Genomic DNA, 27,724 nt, shown 5'->3' with positions numbered 1-27,724 from the left:
GTGCATGTAAACATGTTTGATTAGTCTGTGCATGTAAACATGTTTGATTAGTCTGTGCATGTAAACATGTTTGATTAGTCTGTGCATGTAAACATGTTTGATTAGTCTGTGCATGTAAAAGTAGTGACTGTGACCGAGGACAACGAACGCTCTCTGGATTAAGGAAGCCTTTGAAATACAGAAACGTGTGCCGCTTGGTGGTCCAGTGGATAGCACATATGCCTGCCATATGGACAGGTCGCAGTGTTGTGTTCAAATCTAGCTCTGACAATTAGCTGCATGTCCGTCCACAATCTCATCCCCATTTCACATGGCACGGTCCTGTCCGATAAAGCCTACAGGCTGAAAAACCCTTAACAAAACAAATCAATAATACATTAAACATGCTCCCGGGACGATAAACCGGGATGAGGGGTTTTTTTTACTCTCTGGGATATGGTCCTGAACTGCAGATGGCGCTGTTGTCTGTCTCTACGGGTGTAAATCGCAGAAACATCACATGACCACTCTGAAGAAGTTGAAACTGTCAGGTATTAAAAACAGACAAACTCTGGTCAGAGTAAATGCTCAGAAAACCAAAATGACCTCACTGGAATGACCTGCACAGTATTTGGTAGAAATGACTAATGCACCTGGAGCTGTTATGAGCCCAGGTCCTCAATGAACTTACTTGTCTCATTACTGTGCAGAAGAGGAATTAAATAATGCAAGTGGTTGTGTAATATAACGAACACTGCAATGGTTTTGTATTAACAATGAACTGGACAAAGTGGACAGCTACACAATCCCATTGTCCCTGCAGGAGAAACTGTCAGCAGCTGACAGTAATGACAGGTCATCAGTCAAACTTAGCTGTGAGCGCTAAGCATAATTTTAGAAACATCTGTTTAGCATATTAGGAAAGGTGTAATTACAGGGCAGTGCTGGGGAGGCTCGTCTCTGAAGATGGGGGCCGGCTGCTGTCTGACCGTCTTTCTTCAGGCCGCAGTTTTTGAAATGTGAGCCAGGCTGCGCTGCACTGAGGAGACGGCAGAGGGGTACCCACAATGCTCCCCTCACTGACCCGACGCTCACTCAGAACTGTTCACGCCATGACCTCATCCTCCAGCGCACACACAACTGGGCATGTACAGTTGTGGATCATGTGACAACACCCCGGGCGACATGTGAGTCCTCTCTTTCACAAAACCTAGCCAGTTTTCTTTGGTCTGGGTTTTTACAACGTCTCCCAAAATATCTTATGGCAACTAGAACCGCAGACAACATGCAAAGTCTTTTCCAATTAGACTTGAGAGCGCTTTAATGTGACGAGCACCTAAATAAAAGGGCTTCAAAGATAACGCATTGTATTACTTTGTCCAAAACCACGCCCTTGTCTGCGGCGCTCTGACCACGCCTTTACCAGTAAAGTTTAGAAATAACACAACATGTTCTGCTAAATATATGAAACTCACACCACGACCACGACGACCGTGTGGAAACATGACACTGTGGACATGTCAGGATGAGGAGCTTTCACGCTGTACCAACCTTTTCACTTACTGATACTCTTTTGGTTTTAGTTCCCTTTGCACATTCAGACAGACTAGGATGTAATTGACCTTATTCTGCCCCGCCCACTTTTCCCTCTTTTCCCACGTGATCGCACTCCCGGTCCAGCTGGAATCCTATTGGTTTAAATGGAGAGCGAGGGAAAAGTTGATACACCAATATCAGGCTTTTAGCTAGGATTTGAAAACACCCCGTCCAACCGGGGGCATAAAAATGTTTCGATCGCGCCTTCCCCGCTCGTGGGAAAGCTATGGAAAGCCAATATGTGTTTCAACGCTTTTACTAATTAAAGCGGTGCTTTTAATGCATAGGCGATCTAGAGCGGCGTATCAAGCCGTATTTGACATGGGATTTGGCCGTGGAGGTTCGGCATTTTCCAGACCACGGCTCGGCAGCCAATCAGAGCCAAGCACACAAACTTTGTCGACCAATCAGCGCGCAGCATGCAAATGTTCACTTGTAAACACTAAACTGTCATGGCGCGGACCGCGGCGGACTATCGCCAAACGCTTCCCAGCCCAATTTAAAAACGTTTCTAAAATGTATTTAAAAAAATTACACCGTCCTTGCCCTCGAAAATGTCTGTCCACATGTCGAGACACCCCGTCCAAAAGACAGGAAGACGGCCCTCTAGCTAAAAGCCTGACCAATATTGACTGAGGCATATGAAAGTATTGATTCTCATGCTAAAATATTGAAATGTAAAATTTCTTTTTTTTTTTTATGTAGTCAAATTTTCAAACACATGATTTATATTTTAGTTCATCTGCTTATCTGTTATTTAAATCCACGCTGACGCAATTTCAGACCATATAATACAGGAAGTTATCGTTTATAAAGACTGTCGAAACTATTCAAACCTTCCTTCATCTTTCCTTACATATCGTCTAATATCGATCAAACGTTTGTACTAACAAGACAAAATCTAATACAGGGAAGTGTTTAAGACAATGCAATCCAAAAATGTCAGTGAATCTTTAGAGAAAAAAAGAATAGTTTCATGAGAACATATCAGCTTCATCCACTTTTTAAAACAATAAAGCATTGTTGCCCTGAGTCACGGCACTCTTGAAACTCCTAAACCCTAATCAAGAAGCTTGGGAAAACCACGCAGCAGTTAGCATTTGAGAGCATTTGAGAGCATTTGAGAGCATTTCCAGGGCCCACCGACGCTGTACGAGCCCAGCCACACTGACAATGTCCAGAGGAGCAGACACTGTGGACACTCTCAAACCTCAGTCCAGAGCTGACCACGGCTGCTCTGGACACAAGACGACTGACGCAGGACACGGAACAACACGAGACAAAGCAAAGGACAAAGAGCAGCAGCAACCACTCTGCAGCCAGAAGAGAGCACGCCAAAAGAGACCAAAACAACCTGGTCATTTCAGTCAAGAGGATGGACGAGGATGTTCAGCGGACAATAAACATCAGTCATCTTTGAGTGGACAGTGTCAGATGAAGCTCTGGCTGAAAGGGCATCGAATTAGTTCATTCAAATTGGAGTTTTATTTTACAATATTATTATTTTCATGCCAAATTAAAGACATTAGAGGCTTTATCAGGAAGAGTCTTTTTTCTTTCAAATAATCCCACTAAGCGATGTGGGCGGGGATGAGGTTTAAGTGAAAACAGCAATTTTCTGAGCACTGGAGTCAATTCTGAATGTTCACAGTGACCGCCCGAGTCCCTGTCCTCCCGTCACATGTTAGCAGTTCCTGACCTGCTCCTGACCTGCTCCTGACCAGTCCAGGAGGCTGCGTGTTGCTGCCCCTTTAGCGTCCGCCACGTCAACAACTTTGAATTTCATGTAAAGAAAAGTGTGAACATAAATGAAACTGCTGGTTAGTTTCACATCTTGGGACAGACACATGTTAGTCATCATTTTCATCAGGGTTTGGAAAGAGCTGCTGTTGAGGCAGGTCAGAGCAGCTTCTGTGACGCATGTTGCCATGGTTACGGGTGTCAGGGGGCCATGAATACTGTGCACATCAAAAGAATTACAATGTACAGTGCCTATTTTTATGCATCAATAAACCCAACACTTGCAATGAATACAAAAATGAAACGTAAAGTAAAGTACACATAAATAAATTCAATTAAATGTATAGAATCCAAGCTCTATTTTGTCTGTGCTGAGGAGGGACTCAGGAGACCAGTGAACACACATATTCTTCCAGGTTTTAAGAAAAGTATGACAGTGCCTCAAAAACATTTCAGGTTTATTAATATAGCAGTATTAAAACAAATCCAGTGGACCAAGACAAACCAGCTATCGATGATTTAAAGCCCCAAAAAACACATTCAAATTAAACAGACAGGAAGTGGAATAGAGGACAAACTGAGCCAAAAGGTCTGACCGGTGTGACCACCACCACCACGACCTGACGGTGCAGAGGAGGCTGATCCGCGGGCCCCGACAGGACGGGACCCGACAGACAGGACGGGACCCGACAGACAGGACGGGCACCGACAGACAGGACGGGCACCGACCGACCGGACGGACGGGCACCGACGCACCGACCGACAGGACGGGCCCCGACTGACAGGACGGGCCCCGACCGACAGGATGGGCACCGACAGACAGGACGGGCACCGACCGACCGGACGGACGGGCACCGACGCACCGACCGACAGGACGGGCCCCGACTGACAGGACGGGCCCCGACCGACAGGATGGGCACCGACAGGACGGGCACTGACGCACCGACCGACAGGACGGGCACCGACCGACAGGACGGGCACCGACCAACAGGACGGGCACCAACCGACAGGACGGGCACCGACCGACAGGACGGGCACCGACCAACAGGACGGGCACCAACCAACAGGACGGGCCCCGACAGGACGGGCCCCGACCGACAGGATGGGCACCGACAGGACGGGCACTGACGCACCGACCGACAGGACGGGCACCGACCGACAGGACGGGCACCGACCGACAGGACGGGCACCGACAGACAGGACGGGCCCCGACAGACAGGACGGGCCCCGACAGACAGGACGGGCCCCGACAGGACGGGCACAGACACAGAACTACTGAGGAGGAGGAGCATTCATCAAATAAAACAAAAAACAAAAGCCGTCCCTAATGGGAACTAAAACAAGTCATGAATTGGCTACGTTCACAGAGAAATGGGGCAGGAAATGGCATGTACCTCACTTCCTGTTCAGCAGTCAATGGTCAAACAATATGTTCAGTAAAAACAAAGCTGCTCTCAGCAGGAGACAGCAGGAGACACGGCTTGGTCAGGATTAGTGCTAAAACTACTGGCCCGGGATGCCACATGTGTAGACTCCATTAGTAAAGGATTCGTTAATGCAGCACATCGCTCACGACTGCTGGACGGTCAGAGCGAGAGCCCGTCCGTCGTGCCCAGTGCAGTGCCAGGCCTGACGCATCTCCCGAGAGCAGAACACAGATAACAGAATTATCTTGGCGCTCCTATATCATCTGGTCAATTACTGCATTGATAAGCAGGATGCAGATTAGGCTGGGAGCATTCCTGCGGCGGAGGGAGGTTGCAGAAGAAGAGCGAGGTTGCAGAAGAAGAGCGAGGGTGCAGAAGAAGAGCGAGGGTGCAGAAGAAGAGCGAGGCTGCAGAAGAAGAGCGAGGCTGCAGAAGAAGAGCGAGGCTGCAGAAGAAGAGCGAGGGTGCAGAAGAAGAGCGAGGCTGCAGAGCGAGGGTGCAGAAGAAGAGCGCGAGGCTGCAGAAGAAGAGCGAGGCTGCAGAGCGAGGCTGCAGAAGAAGAGCGAGGCTGCAGAAGAAGAGCGAGGCTGCAGAAGAAGAGCGAGGCTGCAGAAGAAGAGCGAGGGTGCAGAAGAGCGAGGCTGCAGAGCGAGGGTGCAGAAGAAGAGCGAGGGTGCAGAAGAAGAGCGAGGCTGCAGAGCGAGGGTGCAGAAGAAGAGCGAGGCTGCAGAGCGAGGCTGCAGAAGAAGAGCGAGGCTGCAGAGCGAGGCTGCAGAAGAAGAGCGAGGGTGCAGAAGAAGAGCGAGGGTGCAGAAGAAGAGCGAGGCTGCAGAGCGAGGCTGCAGAAGAAGAGCGAGGCTGCAGAAGAAGAGCGAGGCTGCAGAAGAAGAGCGAGGCTGCAGAAGAAGAGCGAGGCTGCAGAGCGAGGGTGCAGAAGAAGAGCGAGGGTGCAGAAGAAGAGCGAGGCTGCAGAAGAAGAGCGAGGCTGCAGAAGAAGAGCGAGGCTGCAGAGCGAGGGTGCAGAAGAAGAGCGAGGCTGCAGAGCGAGGCTGCAGAAGAAGAGCGAGGGTGCAGAAGAAGAGCGAGGGTGCAGAAGAAGAGCGAGGCTGCAGAGCGAGGGTGCAGAAGAAGAGCGAGGGTGCAGAAGAAGAGCGAGGCTGCAGAAGAAGAGCGAGGGTGCAGAAGAAGAGCGAGGCTGCAGAGCGAGGGTGCAGAAGAAGAGCGCGAGGCTGCAGAAGAAGAGCGAGGCTGCAGAGCGAGGCTGCAGAAGAAGAGCGAGGCTGCAGAAGAAGAGCGAGGCTGCAGAAGAAGAGCGAGGCTGCAGAAGAAGAGCGAGGCTGCAGAAGAAGAGCGAGGCTGCAGAGCGAGGGTGCAGAAGAAGAGCGAGGGTGCAGAAGAAGAGCGAGGGTGCAGAAGAAGAGCGAGGCTGCAGAAGAAGAGCGAGGCTGCAGAAGAAGAGCGAGGCTGCAGAGCGAGGGTGCAGAAGAAGAGCGAGGCTGCAGAGCGAGGCTGCAGAAGAAGAGCGAGGGTGCAGAAGAAGAGCGAGGGTGCAGAAGAAGAGCGAGGGTGCAGAAGAAGAGCGAGGGTGCAGAAGAAGAGCGAGGCTGCAGAGCGAGGGTGCAGAAGAAGAGCGAGGCTGCAGAAGAAGAGCGAGGCTGCAGAGCGAGGCTGCAGAAGAAGAGCGAGGCTGCAGAAGAAGAGCGAGGCTGCAGAAGAAGAGCGAGGCTGCAGAAGAAGAGCGAGGCTGCAGAGCGAGGGTGCAGAAGAAGAGCGAGGGTGCAGAAGAAGAGCGAGGCTGCAGAAGAAGAGCGAGGCTGCAGAAGAAGAGCGAGGCTGCAGAAGAAGAGCGAGGGTGCAGAAGAAGAGCGAGGCTGCAGAAGAAGAGCGAGGGTGCAGAAGAAGAGCGAGGGTGCAGAAGAAGAGCGAGGCTGCAGAGCGAGGGTGCAGAAGAAGAGCGAGGCTGCAGAAGAAGAGCGAGGGTGCAGAAGAAGAGCGAGGCTGCAGAAGAAGAGCGAGGCTGCAGAAGAAGAGCGAGGCTGCAGAAGAAGAGCGAGGCTGCAGAAGAAGAGCGAGGGTGCAGAAGAAGAGCGAGGCTGCAGAGCGAGGCTGCAGAAGAAGAGCGAGGGTGCAGAAGAAGAGCGAGGGTGCAGAAGAAGAGCGAGGCTGCAGAGCGAGGGTGCAGAAGAAGAGCGAGGCTGCAGAGCGAGGGTGCAGAAGAAGAGCGAGGGTGCAGAAGAAGAGCGAGGCTGCAGAAGAAGAGCGAGGCTGCAGAAGAAGAGCGAGGCTGCAGAAGAAGAGCGAGGCTGCAGAAGAAGAGCGAGGGTGCAGAAGAAGAGCGAGGCTGCAGAAGAAGAGCGAGGCTGCAGAAGAAGAGCGAGGCTGCAGAGCGAGGGTGCAGAAGAAGAGCGAGGCTGCAGAGCGAGGGTGCAGAAGAAGAGCGAGGGTGCAGAAGAAGAGCGAGGCTGCAGAAGAAGAGCGAGGGTGCAGAAGAAGAGCGAGGCTGCAGAAGAAGAGCGAGGCTGCAGAAGAAGAGCGAGGCTGCAGAGCGAGGCCTTATCGTGGGCTGGTTGTTGTCAGAGGTCTTCCTCCCTCGTGCCTGGTCTTGACGGTGCACAGACTACTGTAAACGGCAGAATTCCTCACAGATAAGAGCTCCGCTTCACTGTACGGACCAAACAAAAACACTTTGCTCTTCTCCATAAAGACAAAACATCTGCTGTACTGGATTCAGCTGATACAGTACGATGGAGAGTTAGACTTCAGAATGTGGGGTTAGTGGGGCAGTTCATCAAATTTAAATCGAGTCATTTCTAATGGTTGATGAATGCAGAGGTCCACAGCCAAACTCGTCAGTAAAAGCATGTCGTTTGGAGCAGAGTTCAGACTTTGGAGGACGAAATGTGACGGTGTTTTAGTTAAAGGCTCTTCCTGATGTAGTAAACTGCTGCCCGAGCACAGATGTGTAGTAAAAGCAGCTCTTTGGGGCAAAACGTGTCGTCTGCATCTAATTATAGAGCGTTTCATTCCCTGAAAAGCAGGAAGCACGGCGTTAGCATGCTAACGTCTGCTAGCCTTACACGTTGTTAAACTGAAAGTTGTAAAAAACGCTTATAAACTGCGATGAATAATTAACATGTGAGAAAAAGTGAGTAAAATGAACTAGTTCTGTTCTTTGTGTAAAAAAGGAACACATGAAAGAAGCACAAAGTCCTAAAAATGTGGAATCTGGTGAGAATTTGTACAAAAGTACATAAGGTCTTTGTCTTGTTTATTTTCATGAAATTAATATTGATGAGACATCTGTATAAGAAAAGGAAAGGAAATAATAATGATGCTTTCTTGTCTTGAAGAGACAGTCGAGCATCACGTATCAGCTGACAGATATATCAGGCGGTAGTTGTACTTTATTTCAGAAGCAGAAGGCCTTGAAGCTCAAGCAGAGGCCGATGTTTTGTTTATGCGTTATCTTCACACTTTAGTGTGAAAAGGCACAACACAAAACTCCACTGCTCTCCTGTCCAGTTTGTGGTCAAGCAGGCCCCGAGTCCGGCCCCCCCTCGAGTCCGGGCCCCAAGTATAAGGTTCATAGACTGAAGCTGCAACAAGTCGATCAATCAATTTCGCAACCACGTAATGGAATAATGGTTGAAATATGCCCTCAGCTGAGAGGGACTTTATGACCTTGAGTTACATCAAAATGACGGGCCTTTCGCGATGAATCAAAAATAATCATTGTTAAAGCTGAACAATTCTTTTACTAATCGATCTGTTTGACAAACTCCATTTAGCCGGTGTAGCGACACGTTAGCTCACGCTGAACCGTCAAAAGCCAAACCAATTAGTGCAAAACTATTCTCCAAAGCCCTACGGACTTCTCCAGTTTCCTCCAAAGGTGCACAAGACTTAATCTCCCATAGTCCCATAACCTCCTGACCCAACAGACCCAACTAACCCAACAGACCCAACAGACCCAACAGACCCAACAGACCCAACAGACCCAACTGACCCAACTGACCCAACAGACCCAACTAACCCAACAGACCCAACAGACCCAACAGACCCAACTGACCCAACTAACCCAACTGACCCAACTGACCCAACTGACCCAACAGACCCAACTGACCCAACAGACCCAACAGACCCAACTGACCCAACAGACCCAACTAACCCAACAGACCCAACAGACCCAACAGACCCAACTGACCCAACTGACCCAACTAACCCAACTGACCCAACTGACCCAACTGACCCAACAGACCCAACAGACCCAACTGACCCAACAGACCCAACAGACCCAACAGACCCAACTGACCCAACTGACCCAACAGACCCAACTGACCCAACTGACCCAACAGACCCAACTGACCCAACTGACCCAACAGACCCAACTGACCCAACAGACCCAACTGACCCAACTGACCAAACTGACCCAACTGACCCAACTGACCCAACTGACCCAACTGACCAAACTGACCCAACTGACCAAACTGACCTACATCCACAGCTTTGTTTGATTCCCGTGTCCACCCTGTGAGTTTGCGCCTCACACAAACAGAAGCTAAACACAAAGCCCAGTCTTGTCCATCTCGGAGGATCCAGTTAGCAGCGGCGAGTTAATGAGGGGAAATGCTAAACGTGGGGAAGTTGAGCCTTTGAGGCCGGAGAGCGCCTCATATAATGGTCTCCTGAAGAAAGGGCAGCTTTGTCCGGCACTACACAGGCAGGTTCCTCTTTAATGACTTCATGTGAACGCCAATCACTCGCACCGTACAATCCTGTCACGGGGCCACACACTGTGGAGAGCACCTCTATCATGTGAGCACCACCGACACACCGCACCATGCTCCAGGGAACTCCTCAGACAGCTTTGAGAAGGTCTGCTGACATTCCGAGAACAATGGGACGAAAGGAAAAGCCAATTACAGACTGGGAGAACAAATAATGGAGAAGGTGGCGAGGAGAACATGCAACACGTCCACGGCGTCTACAGGCACATGTCACTCCGAGGACGCTCCCTTCAAACTGGACTGGGCCACAACGTTGTTTTTCTGTCATGGGAATGTAGAGTGCATTCTATCGAAGGGAAATGATCTCACGACAACCAAATATGCAGACAGAACATGTGTGGTTCTGTTTCATCAGGACTGGAAGAACAACTGAGAAAGATTCAAACAAGGGCAACGTTTAAATGAGCCATGGTCTTTGGCAATGACGGTCCAAAAGATTCACGTGAAGGTCCCTAATATTAACAGTTTCCCTATTTAACTGTATTAACCAACCTAAAGATGTACAAGATGTTTTGTGAGGTGATGATTAAATGAGTGTTGGCGTAGAGTACAGAAGAACACAGCAGAGCACTTATGGAGGATGGTTTTAGATGTGTCTGCAGAAAACAAATGCACTGGTGTTTCATGTGTGGAGGCCCGTGCATCTTTTGGAAATAGCTGACAGAGGAGGGCCCTGCAGAGTGTCAGATGTCTGTGGCAGCTGTGTCTTCTCAGGGCCCACATTCCAACAGGACAGGCCCACTTTACCCTCATCACCTGTGCAGAGCAGAGCAGAGCGCCTGCAGAGTTCAGCACTAAACCGTCCACTACCGTTTCAGTAATAAACACATTCTGTTGAAATGTTTCTCACTATTTGGACTGCAGTTAGGTCATGTGATGCCTCAAGTATATAACCTGATCACTATGTACTTTAAATGTACTCATGATCTTTACTGATCACAGGCTTCAGCAGCACTCTAGTTCCAGTTATGGCAGCCAAAATAACTCAGAATCACTCAATATATGTCCTCCGTACTGTGTTTAAAAGCTGATTATGTCATGATTCTCATTCTAAACTAACCTCAATTTATGACCAGTTTAGTCTCTGGCAAGTCAGACTAGTAAAGTTAAAGTAAAGACTAGTTACAGCAAGAACATTGTTGTTTTCATACAACTGAAATAATGATATTATTGCCATCATTAAATTTAGTCTTCAACAGCCATATCACAATTATTTCAGATTTACTTCCAATGAAAACTCTGAACATTACCAAGCCCATAAAGAAGAGGAGCCGCGGGTGACACACACACACACACACACACACACACACACACACACACACACACACACACACACACACACACACACACACACACACACACACACACACACACACACACACACACACACACACACACACACACACACACACACACACACACACACACACACACACACACACACACACACACACACACACACACACACACACACACACACACACACACACACACACACACACACACACACACACACACACACACACACACACACACACACACACACACACACACACACACACACACACACACACACACACACACACACACACACACACACACACACACACTCTGTCTTTCACAATAACATAAGACTAAACTGTGACATCGGGACAAATACAGATTATAACGGTATAAAACACAGAGCACAAGAGTTAAAGGCTGGTTAGGTTTACGCTGCACTAACGTTCTTTCTTGTGAGAGGTGGTTGCCTCTCCACAGATCTGACTTGTTAATAGGATTATTGTGAGGAACAATTTAACCATTACTCACATTGACTGCGACTGTGACTAAACAACCGTGAAATCTCTTTTTTTTGTTACTATTCTTCAAGTTTGTGACCGGCTTTACCAAATTGAACTTTCTGAAAGACAAACTCAAGTTAAATGTGACAAAAACAGACGGATAAAAACGTTCTTTACATTTAGCTCTAGTTTTTGGGAACAAAAAATACTTCATTTTCCTTCTATAATTATCACGATTTATATTTTTTACGATTATATTGTGACCCGAGTTATGGATACGTGTAATAGCGTTCAATATAACATTGGACAGAAGCTGAAACATGACACAGGGATGTTCTAATATCAGACATGCCGTGTTACGATTATTGTGAGAAGAAACGTGAACTAATGATTATTTACGATCACTGACACAGAAGTAACAGAAGTGAAACAGGTTCATCTGACGTGAGGTAGAATCCCTGTAGCACGTTCAGGCTCATTCTGCTCCTGAAAACGTGACGACAGAGACGGTGCAGATCGTCCCACTGACGTCCCGGGACGGCCCATGATTCAGCACCTTCCCTGCACATCAGAGCTTCTGCTGATGCATAAGAGCGCTCCTTTTAGCTCTTTTGACCTCTACGACTAAATAATACATGGGAGCGTTCACCCCGCCCCACTGCAGGACTCAGCACAACACGCCGCCGCTGCCTTGATGCAATGACTCCATCCAACATCCAGGAGACAAACCCACACGCTGAATCATGACGTGTGGAGCGTCTGGAGACCAAACGTGTCCAAAGGGTTCACGCCATCAGAGAATGGAGAACGCTCTAAGAGTCTGTGAACAAACACATCCTAAAGTCTGGAACAGAGGCAAAAATGAGTGGAACATGAAGTAACTGACGTGAAGGAACGTGAAGCTCAGAACATCAACAAATATGAAAAATGATGTGGTTTTGTCCAAGTAAAAGCTCAGATACATTTGAACACTTTACTATTGGATTTCACATCATCTGCTTATTTAAATGGGTATTATGATTATTATGAAGGCAAAATCACAATTTGAAGGATTTACTGCGCAAACACTTGCAGCGTTTTGAGTTTTATCCAGAGAAATGGCACATACTTCAGCGCAGATGCTGTTTTTCATGCAGGAAAAACACATTTTGTTTCCATCTGGAGTTATTTCAGTGAAAATCAAATGCTCTGCTTCATTTTGACCTCCATTCAGGGAATTTTGCACCTTCTGATGATGCATTGAAACGCTCCAAGCAACACGGCCCCGTCACACGGTGCTCGGTCCCCCGTCCCCCGGTGCTCGGTCCCCCGTCCCCCGGAGCTGCTGCACCGGGGGACGGGGAGACTGGCCTCGGTCCCCCGCTCACAGAGGGTCGTTACGGGCCTCCCCTTCCCTCTTAAACACACGTTTTACCTTCAGACGTGTGGCTGAACGGGAGCCTCGATCCACGGTGTTTTTCTCCACGGGATGGTTCGGTTTGTAGCAGCAGCAGCAGCGGCGGCGGCGGCGGCGGCGGCGGCGGCGGCGGCGGCGGCGGCGGAAGCTCCACGCAAACGCACTCGGTCTCGGTCACTATCTAATTCCCCGCATTCCCCCGTCAAAGCGCGGTTTCCTCAGCGGGTCGCGTCAGTTTAATCCGTGCTGAACCGTGGCGCATTTTCCCGCAGCAAAGCGCCGTGTACCGTGTCCAGGAGAACGCTGCGTCCGTCCGTCCGTCCGTCCGTCCGGTCGCTCGGTGTCACGGTCGCTCGAACACTCCTCCTCTCGCGGTGCTAATCAGAGCCGCGGCCGCTCGTCTTCAGGGAGCGCGCGCGGGCAGCGGCAGCGGCGCGTGCGCGTTCACGAGGGCGCACTGGGGGCGGGGCCTGTTTACGCATGGCGCAGACGACGCAATAGCCAATAGTGTGAATGTGCAGAGGCGGAGCTGCGTGCTCAGGACCGCCCTGAGAGGACCGCACTCAGGACTCTTCTTTCGCTGTTTGCGTCTCTCTGCCACTGAGTCTAATATATATAACTGCATTATTATAAAACTGCTTTATTATATAACTGCTTTATAATATAACTGCATTAGTATATACCTGCATTATTATATAACTGCTTTATAATATAACTGCATTAGTATATACCTGCATTATTATAAAACTGCTTTATTATATAACTGCTTTATAATATAACTGCATTAGTATATAACTGCATTATTATAAAACTGCTTTATTATATAACTGCATTATTATTGTTGCGATTTGTTGTTCGTCAGACATCTTTTCTGAAAAGAACACACACTCGTAGCTTCTTTGTTCCAGTTTATTTCCATCAGGTGCAGAGTTCAACAGCAATCAATTTATATCCCGGCAAGACACCAGGTAGAGGAAGTGGTCACAACCGTAAGTGATCAAATATAACAACAAAATAATACATCAACATAAAGTGCACATAAATAACAATATGTATGAGAACACAATTCTAACAATTAAATAACTGAATTATAATATAACTGCATTATTATATAACTACTTTATTACGTTGTACAAATAATCAAAACCAGTTGTTCTTTTTTTATTGCTGGGTTCCACTCGTCATTGTCGTATTTTCAGAATTTTAGTAAAGTAGTAAATTCACACTGGAACAGCTTTACATGTCAGAATTACTACTTAGAAACTCAGGTGACATTTCAGAACTCAGACTTTATCTGTCAGAAAATGCAACATGGCGGCCCCTGCGTTTAACCATGGATCTATTATATTTGGATCTATTATATGATCAGTTTGAACAGTGTCAGTTCAAATTCAGGTCTGTGTTGTTTTCAGACCTGGGCAGTACTGAAGAAAGAATTACATTTGCCTTATTTTTGGAGTCACTTTTTGACACTATACTTATTAGGCCCGAGCGCCACAAGCTGGCGAGAGGCCTATTAGTCCCGTAAGGCCGTGCGAAGCACGGCTGCGAAAGTGCGCACACGAAATCGAGCGCGAAGTGCTCGCCCACTTCCAAACACTCACTAACGCACTCCTTCACTCACGCACGCCCCGTGCATACTAATTAGAAGTAGGAAAATGGAACATTACCGTTGTAAACGAGCGAAGCCCGTGCAAAAGTGCGCACTAAACGAGCACTTTACATATAAAGCACTCATTTGCGCTAAGTAGCTCACGAATACGTTCCCCATCTCTTGCATGTTCCGTGCATATAAGCATGTAATGCAAAAATTGAACATTATTACTGTATAGAGGGCCAAAAACACAAAGTGGGCGGAGCCCGCTCAAAATTAACGAAAGTACCCGTCAGTGACCAGGGACCCACACCATGAGGTAGGAAAGCGCGAGCACTTTCCGAAAATGTATAGTTTATGATATTTGAAAAATGAGAAACATTGTTTTCGCATCAGAATATTATTCTTTCTTTCTTTCTTCTTCTTCTCGGGACACGCCCCCTATTTTTCACCCAGTGAACATTGACGAAAAGTCACAAAAATGTTCACACCTCTAAAAATCGTGCCTCTCTACATTCTGGCTATTTCCCTTTTCTAAAATAAAAAAAATTGGCGCGTCAGCGCCCCCAAATGTACCAAAAATGCATTGAGAGATGGGAAATCTGATCGTAGAATCATGACATTTGGCGCAGAGGTAGATGGTGACAAGAGAAGTAAAAAATATTATTACGGCAACGCCGTCCGCCCAACCAAATGTCGGCCATATTGCTTCAAAAATGGCTAAACATGACTCGGGAGTTTTTCCAAACGTCGTACTTTTACGAACTCCTCCCAGGGCGTTGGCCCTAAAAAGCTGAAATTTGGTGAAAATGCTACTGAGGAGTGGGACATCAAAAGTTATCCAAATTACATTGATACCTGTCACGGTCTCGGTGCGGCGAAGCCGCAAACTGTAGCTAGAATTTCAGAAATCTCCCATATTTAAAATTTCTGCCGTTTGCGCAGATAAAGTCCGAATTGCGTCAAATTAGAATCAGTTGTTAAACTCTTTGCCCTAAACCTACTTGAGGTGAAATAAATTAATTTGGTGCCACAGCGCCCCCTACAGATTTTATATGGAGGTTAAATGTTTAGTTTTGCGAAATTATATGAAATTTGACACACAACTCAATTTTGGCATCCCCATCAAAAAAGTCAATGAGACCCATGTCATAATTGTTATGGCGTTGCCGTAGCGATGACCGAAACCTCCCATGTTATTCCAATGGGGAAATCGCCAGAACATGTTTACACTTTATACTTTCACAAACTCCTCCCCCTCAGGGCGTCAGCCCTATTAACCTGAAATTTGGTGAGACTCATCTTCAGTGGTGGACCATCAAAAGTTATCCACATTTTTATTCAAAGAGTCACGGTGTCTGTGCGGCAAAGCCGCACATTTTGCCAAAAATTCAAAATAAAATTGCTTTTTGATGGTAAAACAAAGGGGAGAAGATGTGACAGCGTCACAGATTCAGCAGTAGGCGTAATAAAAGGACAATTGGGGCGCGTTAGCGCCCCCTCCTCATTGCCGCTTGCGGCTTTAATTATACTTATATTCTAAAGTAACTTGACTGGAGTGCACTGTTTGGCCCCTGGACTCACCTCTGCTGTCCAGTCGCTGTCCAGTCGCTGTCTGTGGAGCCGCTCCTCGCAGCCGCTGACCGTTCGCGGTTAGAAAATAAAAATTGTACAGAGCTAATAACAAAAATCAAATCAAATATTGATTTCTAACTCACAAATGTCCTGTTCTGGTTAATAAAATAGCTTTCCTGGTTTTTATTACTCGTTTGAAGTCAACATAAACACCCACATGAAACATCTCTGAGGTCCGAGTTCTGACCTCTGAGGACAACTGGACACAGTATTAGTACTTTATAATAAACGATTACACATTCTACATGTTCATTATAAACAGCTGAATGTATCTGGCTCAGTGATAGAAACAGATGCATTGACTTCCTGTTCAAAACTGCAGAATGTCATAAAGTCGTTTAGATTCAAAGCGATGGATGTTCATTGTTTTATTGGTGAAAAGTGACAATAACATTCTTCATGACCCAAAGTCTAACAGACTTAACAGTTTGAGGGACAGGGGACAGTTCCTGAGCCCACGAGCTGCAGGACAATACTGAATAACACAAACATAATATGACCCCTTCATACAATGTCACCACTATAAAGTGATGCAAATAAAGAAAATATACATTACAACATTACATTAGTTTCTAGTTTGGGAATTCTGTTCACTGACAATGGCAATGAATCACTTTCTGATTCTGATTCTAATTACAATCTGGAGCTGTCACTACCGATTATTTTAGCAGTGACTAGTTAATGAATGCAAGGTGCAACTTGTCAAAGTTTGAGATTTTTTAAACTAATTTTTTACCAAATAAAGGTGGAAATATGGTTAATGAGGGCTTCCAGTTAGAGAGTATGTATGATTAAAGTGTAATATAGATTTAAAATAGTTTTAGTATGTGTTTTAGTCCAGAGAACGTTTCCAGTTATCAAAATATTACGATTATGTTAAACGATTACGTTTATGTTAAACAAAGTCACAATAAGTCGATTAATCGTTGCAGCCTTAAAAGAAGCAAAAGAACTAAACCAGGACGAAGAAGTGCCACCTGAGCGCGGTCGTCTCAGTGCGGTCCTGAGAGTGCAGCTTCCGGGTCTGCACGGTCACATGACTGACGGAACCCGGAAGTACTGACCCGCAGCGTGAAAACATTCGCGCGGAGCCTTTTCCTACTATTATTCTGGTTTATTCTGGCGTGATTCGACCCGCTGCGTGTCTGGGGAACTTTAGTAAAAGCACGCGCGTCACTTTCACGCAGAAAAGTATTTACAAGTATTAAATGTGTTGTAGAAGAAGGACGCGTCCCTCACGTGAAGTATCAGAGCTACAGCTTCAGTCTGGAACAGTTTGAGCTGAACGTACAAACAAACAAACAAACAAACAAACAAACGCCCGTTTTATGTGACGCATGAGTCGGTTTTCTGGTCCACGTGACGATGTTTGAAACCTGAGAAGAAGAAGAAGCAGCAGTTTACGGCAGATCCCTCCGCCTGAATGTGCCGTGTACAGGTACAGCACGTGCGTCCACCGTGTGACTCTGAAACAGTCTTCACCTGGTGCACCCACCAGCACCAGTACACACACCGTGTACATGCCATGTACACACACAGTACACACACCGTGTACATGCCATGTACACACACAGTACACACACCGTGTACATGCCATGTACACACACAGTACACACACCGTGTACATGCCATGTACACACACAGTACACACACCGTGTACATGCCATGTACACACACAGTACACACACCGTGTACATGCCATGTACACACACAGTACACACACCGTGTACATGCCATGTACACACACAGTACACACACCGTGTACATGCCATGTACACACACCAGTACACACACCGTGTACATGCCATGTACACACACAGTACACACACCGTGTACATGCCATGTACACACACAGTACACACACCGTGTACATGCCATGTACACACACCAGTACACACACCGTGTACATGCCATGTACACACACAGTACACACACCGTGTACATGCCATGTACACACACAGTACACACACCGTGTACATGCCATGTACACACACCAGTACACACACCGTGTACATGCCATGTACACACACCAGTACACACACCGTGTACATGCCATGTACACACACCAGTACACACACCGTGTACATGCCATGTACACACACAGTACACACACCGTGTACATGCCATGTACACACACCAGTACACACACCGTGTACATGCCATGTACACACACAGTACACACACCGTGTACATGCCATGTACACACACAGTACACACACCGTGTACATGCCATGTACACACACCAGTACACACACCGTGTACATGCCATGTACACACACAGTACACACACCGTGTACATGCCATGTACACACACAGTACACACACCGTGTACATGCCATGTACACACACAGTACACACACCGTGTACATGCCATGTACACACACAGTACACACACCGTGTACATGCCATGTACACACACCAGTACACACACCGTGTACATGCCATGTACACACACCAGTACACACACCGTGTACATGCCATGTACACACACCAGTACACACACCGTGTACATGCCATGTACACACACCAGTACACACACCGTGTACATGCCATGTACACACACAGTACACACACCGTGTACATGCCATGTACACACACAGTACACACACCGTGTACATGCCATGTACACACACCAGTACACACACCGTGTACATGCCATGTACACACACAGTACACACACCGTGTACATGCCATGTACACACACAGTACACACACCGTGTACATACCATGTACACACACCAGTACACACACCGTGTACATGCCATGTACACACACCGTGTACATACCATGTACACACACCAGTACACACACCGTGTACATACCATGTACACACACCAGTACACACACCGTGTACATACCATGTACACACACAGTACACACACCGTGTACATGCCATGTACACACACCAGTACACACACCGTGTACATACCATGTACACACACCAGTACACACACCGTGTACATACCATGTACACACACAGTACACGCATGTACACACAGCAGTACACACACCGTGTACATACCATGTACACACACAGTACACGCATGTACACACAGCAGTACACACACCGTGTACATAACATGTACACACACCAGTACACGCATGTAGACGCACCATGTACACACATGTACACACACCAGTACACACACCGTGTACATAACATGTACACACACCATGTACACGCATGTACACACACCAGTACACGCATGTACACACACCAGTACGTGCATGTACACACAGCAGTACACACACCGTGTACATAACATGTACACACACCAGTACACGCACCAGTACACGCACCAGTACACGCACCAGTACACACACCATGTACACACACCAGTACACGCATGTACACACACCAGTACACGCATGTACACGCACCAGTACACGCACCAGTACACACACCAGTACACACACCAGTACACGCGTGTTCACACACAGTACACACACCAGTACAAACTCTGCAGTGCCTTCAATACCTGAGGACCACAGTACTCTTTACATCTTATTTATGATATGAATTCTTGTTCATGCAATATTTTGTAGTTTGACATTTGATTAATCGACCGATCATAACTGACTCTATAGATTTGTATCAATATTTTGATCATCGTAATCAATATCTGCTGTAAAACATGTGACCTTTTATAACTAAAACAGCAGTTTTGTGTGTGTGCTTGTCTGTATATGTGTCTGTGTGTGTGTGTGTGTGTGTGTGTGTGCGTGCGCGTGTGTGTGTGTGTGTGCGTGTGTGAGTGCGTGTGTGTGTGTGTGTATGATCTGATTTGTAGTTATCAGATTATTTCATGTCGTGTAAAGAGTCTTTTCTGTGGAGGACAAAAATGAAAGAAAATGTTGAAGGACTTTGTCTTTCAAATACAACAATTACTATAAAAATCCACTGATGAACTCACTGTGGACTATAAGACAAAAATAAGACTGGTGCTGTTTCTGGTGATATGACAGTGAATATTGTTGGATTCCGATGCATTCTTTACCATGAGGCTGATGTTGGTGTTGTGTGTTCAGGCGTTGCCGTGGTGACGTGGCAGCATGAACCCTGTGGTGGTGAGTTATCAGGACAGCCTGCTGCGACGCTCAGACGTGGCCCTGCTGGAAGGACCGCTCTGGCTCAACGACCAGGTCATCGGGTTCGCCTTTGAGTATTTCTCCTCCGAACGCTTCGCCGATCTGAAAGAGTCCGTCACCTTCATCAGCCCAGAGGTCACTCAGTTCATCAAGTGTGCTTCCTGTCCCGAGGAGCTGGCGCTGTTCCTGGAGCCGCTGGGACTGTCCTCGCGCAGGTGGGTCTTCCTGGCGGTCAACGACAACTCCAACCAAACCGCGGGGGGCACTCACTGGAGCCTCTTGCTCTACCACCGCGGCTCCAACCACTTCGCCCACTACGACTCGCAGAGCGGCGGGAACGCGGCGCACGCTCGCCGCGTCGCGCACAAGCTGGAGGCGTTCCTGTGCGGCGGGGGGGCGGCGCCGCTCGAGGAGGAGCAGTGCCCCTCGCAGCAGAACAGCTACGACTGCGGCATGTATGTGATCTGTGTGGCGGAGGCCTTGTGCGAGCGCGTCAGGGCGGAGGGCGGGCCACGCCTCCCCGGGAACACCATCACCCCGGCCTACGTCACACAGAAGAGAGCCGAGTGGTGCAGGCTCGTCCAGAGTCTGGCCTTTCACTGACTCTGTCCTCCGTCTGCTGCTGTGGTCAGTGCACGTGTCCTTCCACCGCTTCACATGTCCAACAGATCCATTCATACAACGGTCTAGAATACTGTAATACTAGAATACTAGAATACTGTAATACTTCACGAGGTACTTCCTTTGACTGTAGGCGTGACGACTGGACCGGTCCAGTCCAGTGATGATGACGGCTCCTGGAACGCTTTAAACGAGAAGTCAGACGCAGATTTAAACAGAAAAGAATCATTTCTCACTAAACTGACTTAAAGGCGCAATGGACGATTTTTCACGCACCGATACAACACACACATGCGTTTGTTTATTAGCGCGACGGATCACATCATCTCTCTCGTCTCCCGTAGATTTCCGTCTTCTTCTGAGTCAGCTCGAGTCTTTCTCCGTCTTCATTTTGTCCCGTACACTGAGGGAACTATGTTATGATAGATCCATGCGCTTAGACACAGGGAAACTTGCTGCTCATGGGGACGAGCTGCACCAGGCTCTGCAGGTGAACCAGGCTCTGCAGGTGAACCAGGCTCTGCAGGTGAACCAGGCTCTGCAGGTGAACCAGGCTCTGCAGGTGAACGAGGCTCTGCAGGTGAACCAGGCTCTGCGGGTGAACCAGGCTCTGCAGGTGAACCAGGCTCTGCAGGTGAACCAGGCTCTGCAGGTGAACCAGGCTCTGCAGGTGAACCAGGCTCTGCAGGTGAACCAGGCTCTGCAGGTGAACCAGGCTCTGCAGGTGAGCAGTAGGTGCGTTTTATGATTGACACGTGGCAGGACTAATGGACAGTCCACGCCACGAGGAAATAAGACTCAGATTTGGGCCAAAGAAATCGTCCATTCAACCTTTAACTTATTGTTGAGCCGACAGACAAAGCTAGCACACGTTAGCATCAGCGCTCTCCTGTTTATCGACGCTCAGCACTGGACAGGAGCCGTTCAAATGCGAAATAAATGAAGAAAATGCCACCGATGAACCAGAAGTCATTTCCTGTTTCCTCGAGCTTCAGCCTCGTCTCAGACACGAACGTGGAACTACTAAACCTGATTTTCTGAATTGCTGGAAACATTTAGGTTTTATTTATGAAGAACGTGACGTCAGCTGCTCTTGTGAGTCGAAGCCAGAGCACGTGTTCCAAAGAGCTCTAAAGTCAATCAGTCCGGGGCCAGTCCGAACGTGGCTTAAAGTACATAATACCACTGTCACAGAAGATGATTGTGTCCTTTAGTTCATGGTTTGAGTTTGCAGTGAATGTAGGAAGTGTTTCCACAGAACACGCTCAGGGTCTGACAGGATGTGCTCAGTATAAGAGTGTAAAAGTCTGTTTAGAACGCTGAATGTTTCAATGAAAATGAATAAATGTGGCCGAAGTATTTTCTTTGTGATTATTCAACACACTGGGACTGTCAGTCTTTCCTAATTATGATCGGTCAGTAAATAATAGAACAATCATATTCAGGGTTCAATATTTATTCTGGGGGTTTTTCAGTTAATTTCTTCTTCATCTTTATCATTATCATCTTAATCATGCCAATTGTGAATCCAAGAAATCCAGGTATTCTTGGTGTCCTTAAGATGTTGGCTCCACTTTTTAAGTTCTTTTTGGGACAAAATGATTTGGACGGAGTGTTTTTAAATCTAACTTCACAAACTCAAGATTTAAAGTCTGAACAACAAAAGGTCTAAAGGTCTTTTACCAGATTGTGAAGGAGAATGATCTGAAGAACTTTGAGGTGAAAGAATAAGCAGTTATTATAATCAAGACATTAAAATGACATTCATCTTAGCATTTTGACTGAAACATTAATTCAAACTTATAAATCTGAACTTTCACAGGGATTAATATCTAAATGATACAAATGTATGAAGAGTCTGGACAGTCACATGACACATGAAGGGTCAATGTGAAAGAGAAGGTCACTTTGTCCTGGAGGATGAAGAGTGGGAGGATGTGGCAGCAGGAGGAAAACTGTTGGAGAGGATGTGGCAGCAGGAGGCAGACTGTTGGAGAGGATGTGGCAGCAGGAGGCAGACTGTTGGAGAGGATGTGGCAGCAGGAGACAGACTGTTGGAGAGGATGTGGCAGCAGGAGGCAGACTGTTGGAGAGGATGTGGCAGCAGGAGACAGACTGTTGGAGAGGATGTGGCAGCAGGAGGCAGACTGTTGGAGAGGATGTGGCAGCAGGAGACAGACTGTTGGAGAGGATGTGGCAGCAGGAGGCAGACTGTTGGAGAGGATGTGGCAGCAGGAGGCAGACTGTTGGAGAGGATGTGGCAGCAGGAGGCAGACTGTTGGAGAGGATGTGGCAGCAGGAGGCAGACTGTTGGAGAGGATGTGGCAGCAGGAGGAAAACTGTTGGAGAGGATGTGGCAGCAGGAGACAGACTGTTGGAGAGGATGTGGCAGCAGGAGGCAGACTGTTGGAGAGGATGTGGCAGCAGGAGGCAGACTGTTGGAGAGGATGTGGCAGCAGGAGGCAGACTGTTGGGGAGGATGTGGCAGCAGGAGGAAAACTGTTGGAGAGGATGTGGCAGCAGGAGGCAGACTGTTGGAGAGGATGTGGCAGCAGGAGGAAAACTGTTGGAGAGGATGTGGCAGCAGGAGGCAGACTGTTGGAGAGGATGTGGCAGCAGGAGGCAGACTGTTGGAGAGGATGTGGCAGCAGGAGGCAGACTGTTGGAGAGGATGTGGCAGCAGGAGGCAGACTGTTGGAGAGGATGTGGCAGCAGGAGGCAGACTGTTGGAGAGAATGTGGCAGCAGGAGGCAGACTGTTGGAGAGGATGTGGCAGCAGGAGGCAGACTGTTGGAGAGGATGTGGCAGCAGGAGACAGACTGTTGGAGAGGATGTGGCAGCAGGAGGCAGACTGTTGGAGAGGATGTGGCAGCGGGAGGCAGACTGTTGGAGAGGATGTGGCAGCAGAAGGCAGACTGTTGGAGAGGATGTGGCATCAGGAGGAAAACTGTTGGAGAGGATGTGGCAGCGGGAGGTAGACTGTTGGAGAGGATGTGGCAGCAGGAGGCAGACTGTTGGAGAGGATGTGGCATCAGGAGACAGACTGTTGGAGAGGATGTGGCATCAGGAGGCAGACTGTTGGAGAGGATGTGGCATCAGGAGGAAAACTTGGAGAGGATGTGGCAGCGGGAGGTAGACTGTTGGAGAGGATGTGGCAGCAGGAGGCAGACTGTTGGAGAGGATGTGGCAGCAGAAGGCAGACTGTTGGAGAGGATGTGGCAGCGGGAGGCAGACTGTTGGAGAGGATGTGGCAGCAGGAGGCAGACTGTTGGAGAGGATGTGGCAGCAGGAGGCAGACTGTTGGAGAGGATGTGGCAGCAGGAGGCAGACTGTTGGAGAGGATGTGGCAGCAGGAGGCAGACTGTTGGAGAGGATGTGGCAGCGGGAGACAGACTGTTGGAGAGGATGTGGCAGCAGAAGGCAGACTGTTGGAGAGGATGTGGCAGCAGGAGGCAGACTGTTGGAGAGGATGTGGCAGCAGGAGGCAGACTGTTGGAGAGGATGTGGCAGCAGGAGGCAGACTGTTGGAGAGGATGTGGCAGCAGGAGGAAAACTGTTGGAGAGGATGTGGCAGCAGGAGACAGACTGTTGGAGAGGATGTGGCAGCAGGAGGCAGACTGTTGGAGAGGATGTGGCAGCAGGAGGCAGACTGTTGGAGAGGATGTGGCAGCAGGAGGCAGACTGTTGGGGAGGATGTGGCAGCAGGAGGAAAACTGTTGGAGAGGATGTGGCAGCAGGAGGCAGACTGTTGGAGAGGATGTGGCAGCAGGAGGAAAACTGTTGGAGAGGATGTGGCAGCAGGAGGCAGACTGTTGGAGAGGATGTGGCAGCAGGAGGCAGACTGTTGGAGAGGATGTGGCAGCAGGAGGCAGACTGTTGGAGAGAATGTGGCAGCAGGAGGCAGACTGTTGGAGAGGATGTGGCAGCAGGAGGCAGACTGTTGGAGAGGATGTGGCAGCAGGAGACAGACTGTTGGAGAGGATGTGGCAGCAGGAGGCAGACTGTTGGAGAGGATGTGGCAGCGGGAGGCAGACTGTTGGAGAGGATGTGGCAGCAGAAGGCAGACTGTTGGAGAGGATGTGGCATCAGGAGGAAAACTGTTGGAGAGGATGTGGCAGCGGGAGGTAGACTGTTGGAGAGGATGTGGCAGCAGGAGGCAGACTGTTGGAGAGGATGTGGCATCAGGAGACAGACTGTTGGAGAGGATGTGGCATCAGGAGGCAGACTGTTGGAGAGGATGTGGCATCAGGAGGAAAACTGTTGGAGAGGATGTGGCAGCGGGAGGTAGACTGTTGGAGAGGATGTGGCAGCAGGAGGCAGACTGTTGGAGAGGATGTGGCAGCAGAAGGCAGACTGTTGGAGAGGATGTGGCAGCGGGAGGCAGACTGTTGGAGAGGATGTGGCAGCAGGAGGCAGACTGTTGGAGAGGATGTGGCAGCAGGAGGCAGACTGTTGGAGAGGATGTGGCAGCAGGAGGCAGACTGTTGGAGAGGATGTGGCAGCAGGAGGCAGACTGTTGGAGAGGATGTGGCAGCGGGAGACAGACTGTTGGAGAGGATGTGGCAGCAGAAGGCAGACTGTTGGAGAGGATGTGGCAGCAGGAGGCAGACTGTTGGAGAGGATGTGGCAGCAGGAGGCAGACTGTTGGAGAGGATGTGGCAGCAGGAGGAAGACTGTTGGAGAGGATGTGGCAGCAGGAGGCAGACTGTTGGAGAGGATGTGGCAGCAGGAGACAGACTGTTGGAGAGGATGTGGCAGCAGGAGGCAGACTGTTGGAGAGGATGTGGCAGCAGGAGACAGACTGTTGGAGAGGATGTGGCAGCAGGAGGCAGACTGTTGGAGAGGATGTGGCAGCAGGAGGCAGACTGTTGGAGAGGATGTGGCAGCAGGAGGCAGACTGTTGGAGAGGATGTGGCAGCAGGAGGAAAACTGTTGGAGAGGATGTGGCAGCAGGAGACAGACTGTTGGAGAGGATGTGGCAGCAGGAGGCAGACTGTTGGAGAGGATGTGGCAGCAGGAGGCAGACTGTTGGAGAGGATGTGGCAGCAGGAGGCAGACTGTTGGAGAGGATGTGGCAGCAGGAGACAGACTGTTGGAGAGGATGTGGCAGCAGGAGGCAGACTGTTGGAGAGGATGTGGCAGCAGGAGGCAGACTGTTGGGGAGGATGTGGCAGCAGGAGGAAAACTGTTGGAGAGGATGTGGCAGCAGGAGGCAGACTGTTGGAGAGGATGTGGCAGCAGGAGGAAAACTGTTGGAGAGGATGTGGCAGCAGGAGGCAGACTGTTGGAGAGGATGTGGCAGCAGGAGGCAGACTGTTGGAGAGGATGTGGCAGCAGGAGGCAGACTGTTGGAGAGGATGTGGCAGCAGGAGGCAGACTGTTGGAGAGGATGTGGCAGCAGGAGGCAGACTGTTGGAGAGAATGTGGCAGCAGGAGGCAGACTGTTGGAGAGGATGTGGCAGCAGGAGGCAGACTGTTGGAGAGGATGTGGCAGCAGGAGACAGACTGTTGGAGAGGATGTGGCAGCAGGAGGCAGACTGTTGGAGAGGATGTGGCAGCGGGAGGCAGACTGTTGGAGAGGATGTGGCAGCAGAAGGCAGACTGTTGGAGAGGATGTGGCATCAGGAGGAAAACTGTTGGAGAGGATGTGGCAGCGGGAGGTAGACTGTTGGAGAGGATGTGGCAGCAGGAGGCAGACTGTTGGAGAGGATGTGGCATCAGGAGACAGACTGTTGGAGAGGATGTGGCATCAGGAGGCAGACTGTTGGAGAGGATGTGGCATCAGGAGGAAAACTGTTGGAGAGGATGTGGCAGCGGGAGGTAGACTGTTGGAGAGGATGTGGCAGCAGGAGGCAGACTGTTGGAGAGGATGTGGCAGCAGAAGGCAGACTGTTGGAGAGGATGTGGCAGCGGGAGGCAGACTGTTGGAGAGGATGTGGCAGCAGGAGGCAGACTGTTGGAGAGGATGTGGCAGCAGGAGGCAGACTGTTGGAGAGGATGTGGCAGCAGGAGGCAGACTGTTGGAGAGGATGTGGCAGCAGGAGGCAGCGTGTTGGAGAGGATGTGGCAGCGGGAGACAGACTGTTGGAGAGGATGTGGCAGCAGAAGGCAGACTGTTGGAGAGGATGTGGCAGCAGGAGGCAGACTGTTGGAGAGGATGTGGCAGCAGGAGGCAGACTGTTGGAGAGGATGTGGCAGCAGGAGGCAGACTGTTGGAGAGGATGTGGCAGCAGGAGGCAGACTGTTGGAGAGGATGTGGCAGCAGGAGACAGACTGTTGGAGAGGATGTGGCAGCAGGAGGCAGACTGTTGGAGAGGATGTGGCAGCAGGAGGCAGACTGTTGGAGAGGATGTGGCAGCAGGAGGCAGACTGTTGGGGAGGATGTGGCAGCAGGAGGAAAACTGTTGGAGAGGATGTGGCAGCAGGAGGCAGACTGTTGGAGAGGATGTGGCAGCAGGAGGAAAACTGTTGGAGAGGATGTGGCAGCAGGAGGCAGACTGTTGGAGAGGATGTGGCAGCAGGAGGCAGACTGTTGGAGAGGATGTGGCAGCAGGAGGCAGACTGTTGGAGAGGATGTGGCAGCAGGAGGCAGACTGTTGGAGAGGATGTGGCAGCAGGAGGCAGACTGTTGGAGAGAATGTGGCAGCAGGAGGCAGACTGTTGGAGAGGATGTGGCAGCAGGAGGCAGACTGTTGGAGAGGATGTGGCAGCAGGAGACAGACTGTTGGAGAGGATGTGGCAGCAGGAGGCAGACTGTTGGAGAGGATGTGGCAGCGGGAGGCAGACTGTTGGAGAGGATGTGGCAGCAGAAGGCAGACTGTTGGAGAGGATGTGGCATCAGGAGGAAAACTGTTGGAGAGGATGTGGCAGCGGGAGGTAGACTGTTGGAGAGGATGTGGCAGCAGGAGGCAGACTGTTGGAGAGGATGTGGCATCAGGAGACAGACTGTTGGAGAGGATGTGGCATCAGGAGGCAGACTGTTGGAGAGGATGTGGCATCAGGAGGAAAACTGTTGGAGAGGATGTGGCAGCGGGAGGTAGACTGTTGGAGAGGATGTGGCAGCAGGAGGCAGACTG

General features: G+C 49.3%; 2 protein-coding genes across 4 annotated transcripts in view; one reads left to right on the top strand and one right to left on the bottom strand.

Annotated features, from left to right (window-relative positions):
* The window catches only part of myo9aa (myosin IXAa), a 176,092-nt gene extending 163,343 nt beyond the window's left edge, over window positions 1–12,749 (bottom strand). For all 3 annotated transcript variants that reach the window (XM_072465436.1, XM_072465437.1, XM_072465438.1), the window contains exon 1: window positions 12,728–12,749. The gene's annotated coding sequence lies outside the window, so the exon portion shown is untranslated. The remainder of the gene's footprint in view (window positions 1–12,727) is intronic.
* A 4,259-nt stretch (window positions 12,750–17,008) lies between these two features.
* On the top strand, window positions 17,009–21,985 carry senp8 (SUMO peptidase family member, NEDD8 specific). Its single transcript, XM_072465064.1, has 2 exons — window positions 17,009–17,376; window positions 19,968–21,985. Exon 2 carries the CDS (start codon window positions 19,992–19,994, stop codon window positions 20,628–20,630), a length of 639 nt encoding a protein of 212 aa, XP_072321165.1. The 5' UTR covers window positions 17,009–17,376; window positions 19,968–19,991; the 3' UTR covers window positions 20,631–21,985.
* The last annotated feature ends 5,739 nt before the right edge of the window (window positions 21,986–27,724 follow it).

The sequence above is a fragment of the Eucyclogobius newberryi genome, unplaced genomic scaffold, assembly GCF_026437365.1.
Source record: "Eucyclogobius newberryi isolate DKJ021-1_F unplaced genomic scaffold, fEucNew1.0.hap1 SCAF_5, whole genome shotgun sequence".
NCBI classification, from domain to species: domain Eukaryota; kingdom Metazoa; phylum Chordata; class Actinopteri; order Gobiiformes; family Gobiidae; genus Eucyclogobius; species Eucyclogobius newberryi.
Note: the sequence above shows the minus strand (reverse complement) of the source record. Positions and strands in the feature narration are given on the sequence as shown.

Coding starts and splice junctions, on each gene's coding strand:
- senp8 (XM_072465064.1), top strand. CDS start 19,992: ATGAACCCTGTGGTGGTGAGTTATCAGGACAGCCTGCTGCGACGCTCA.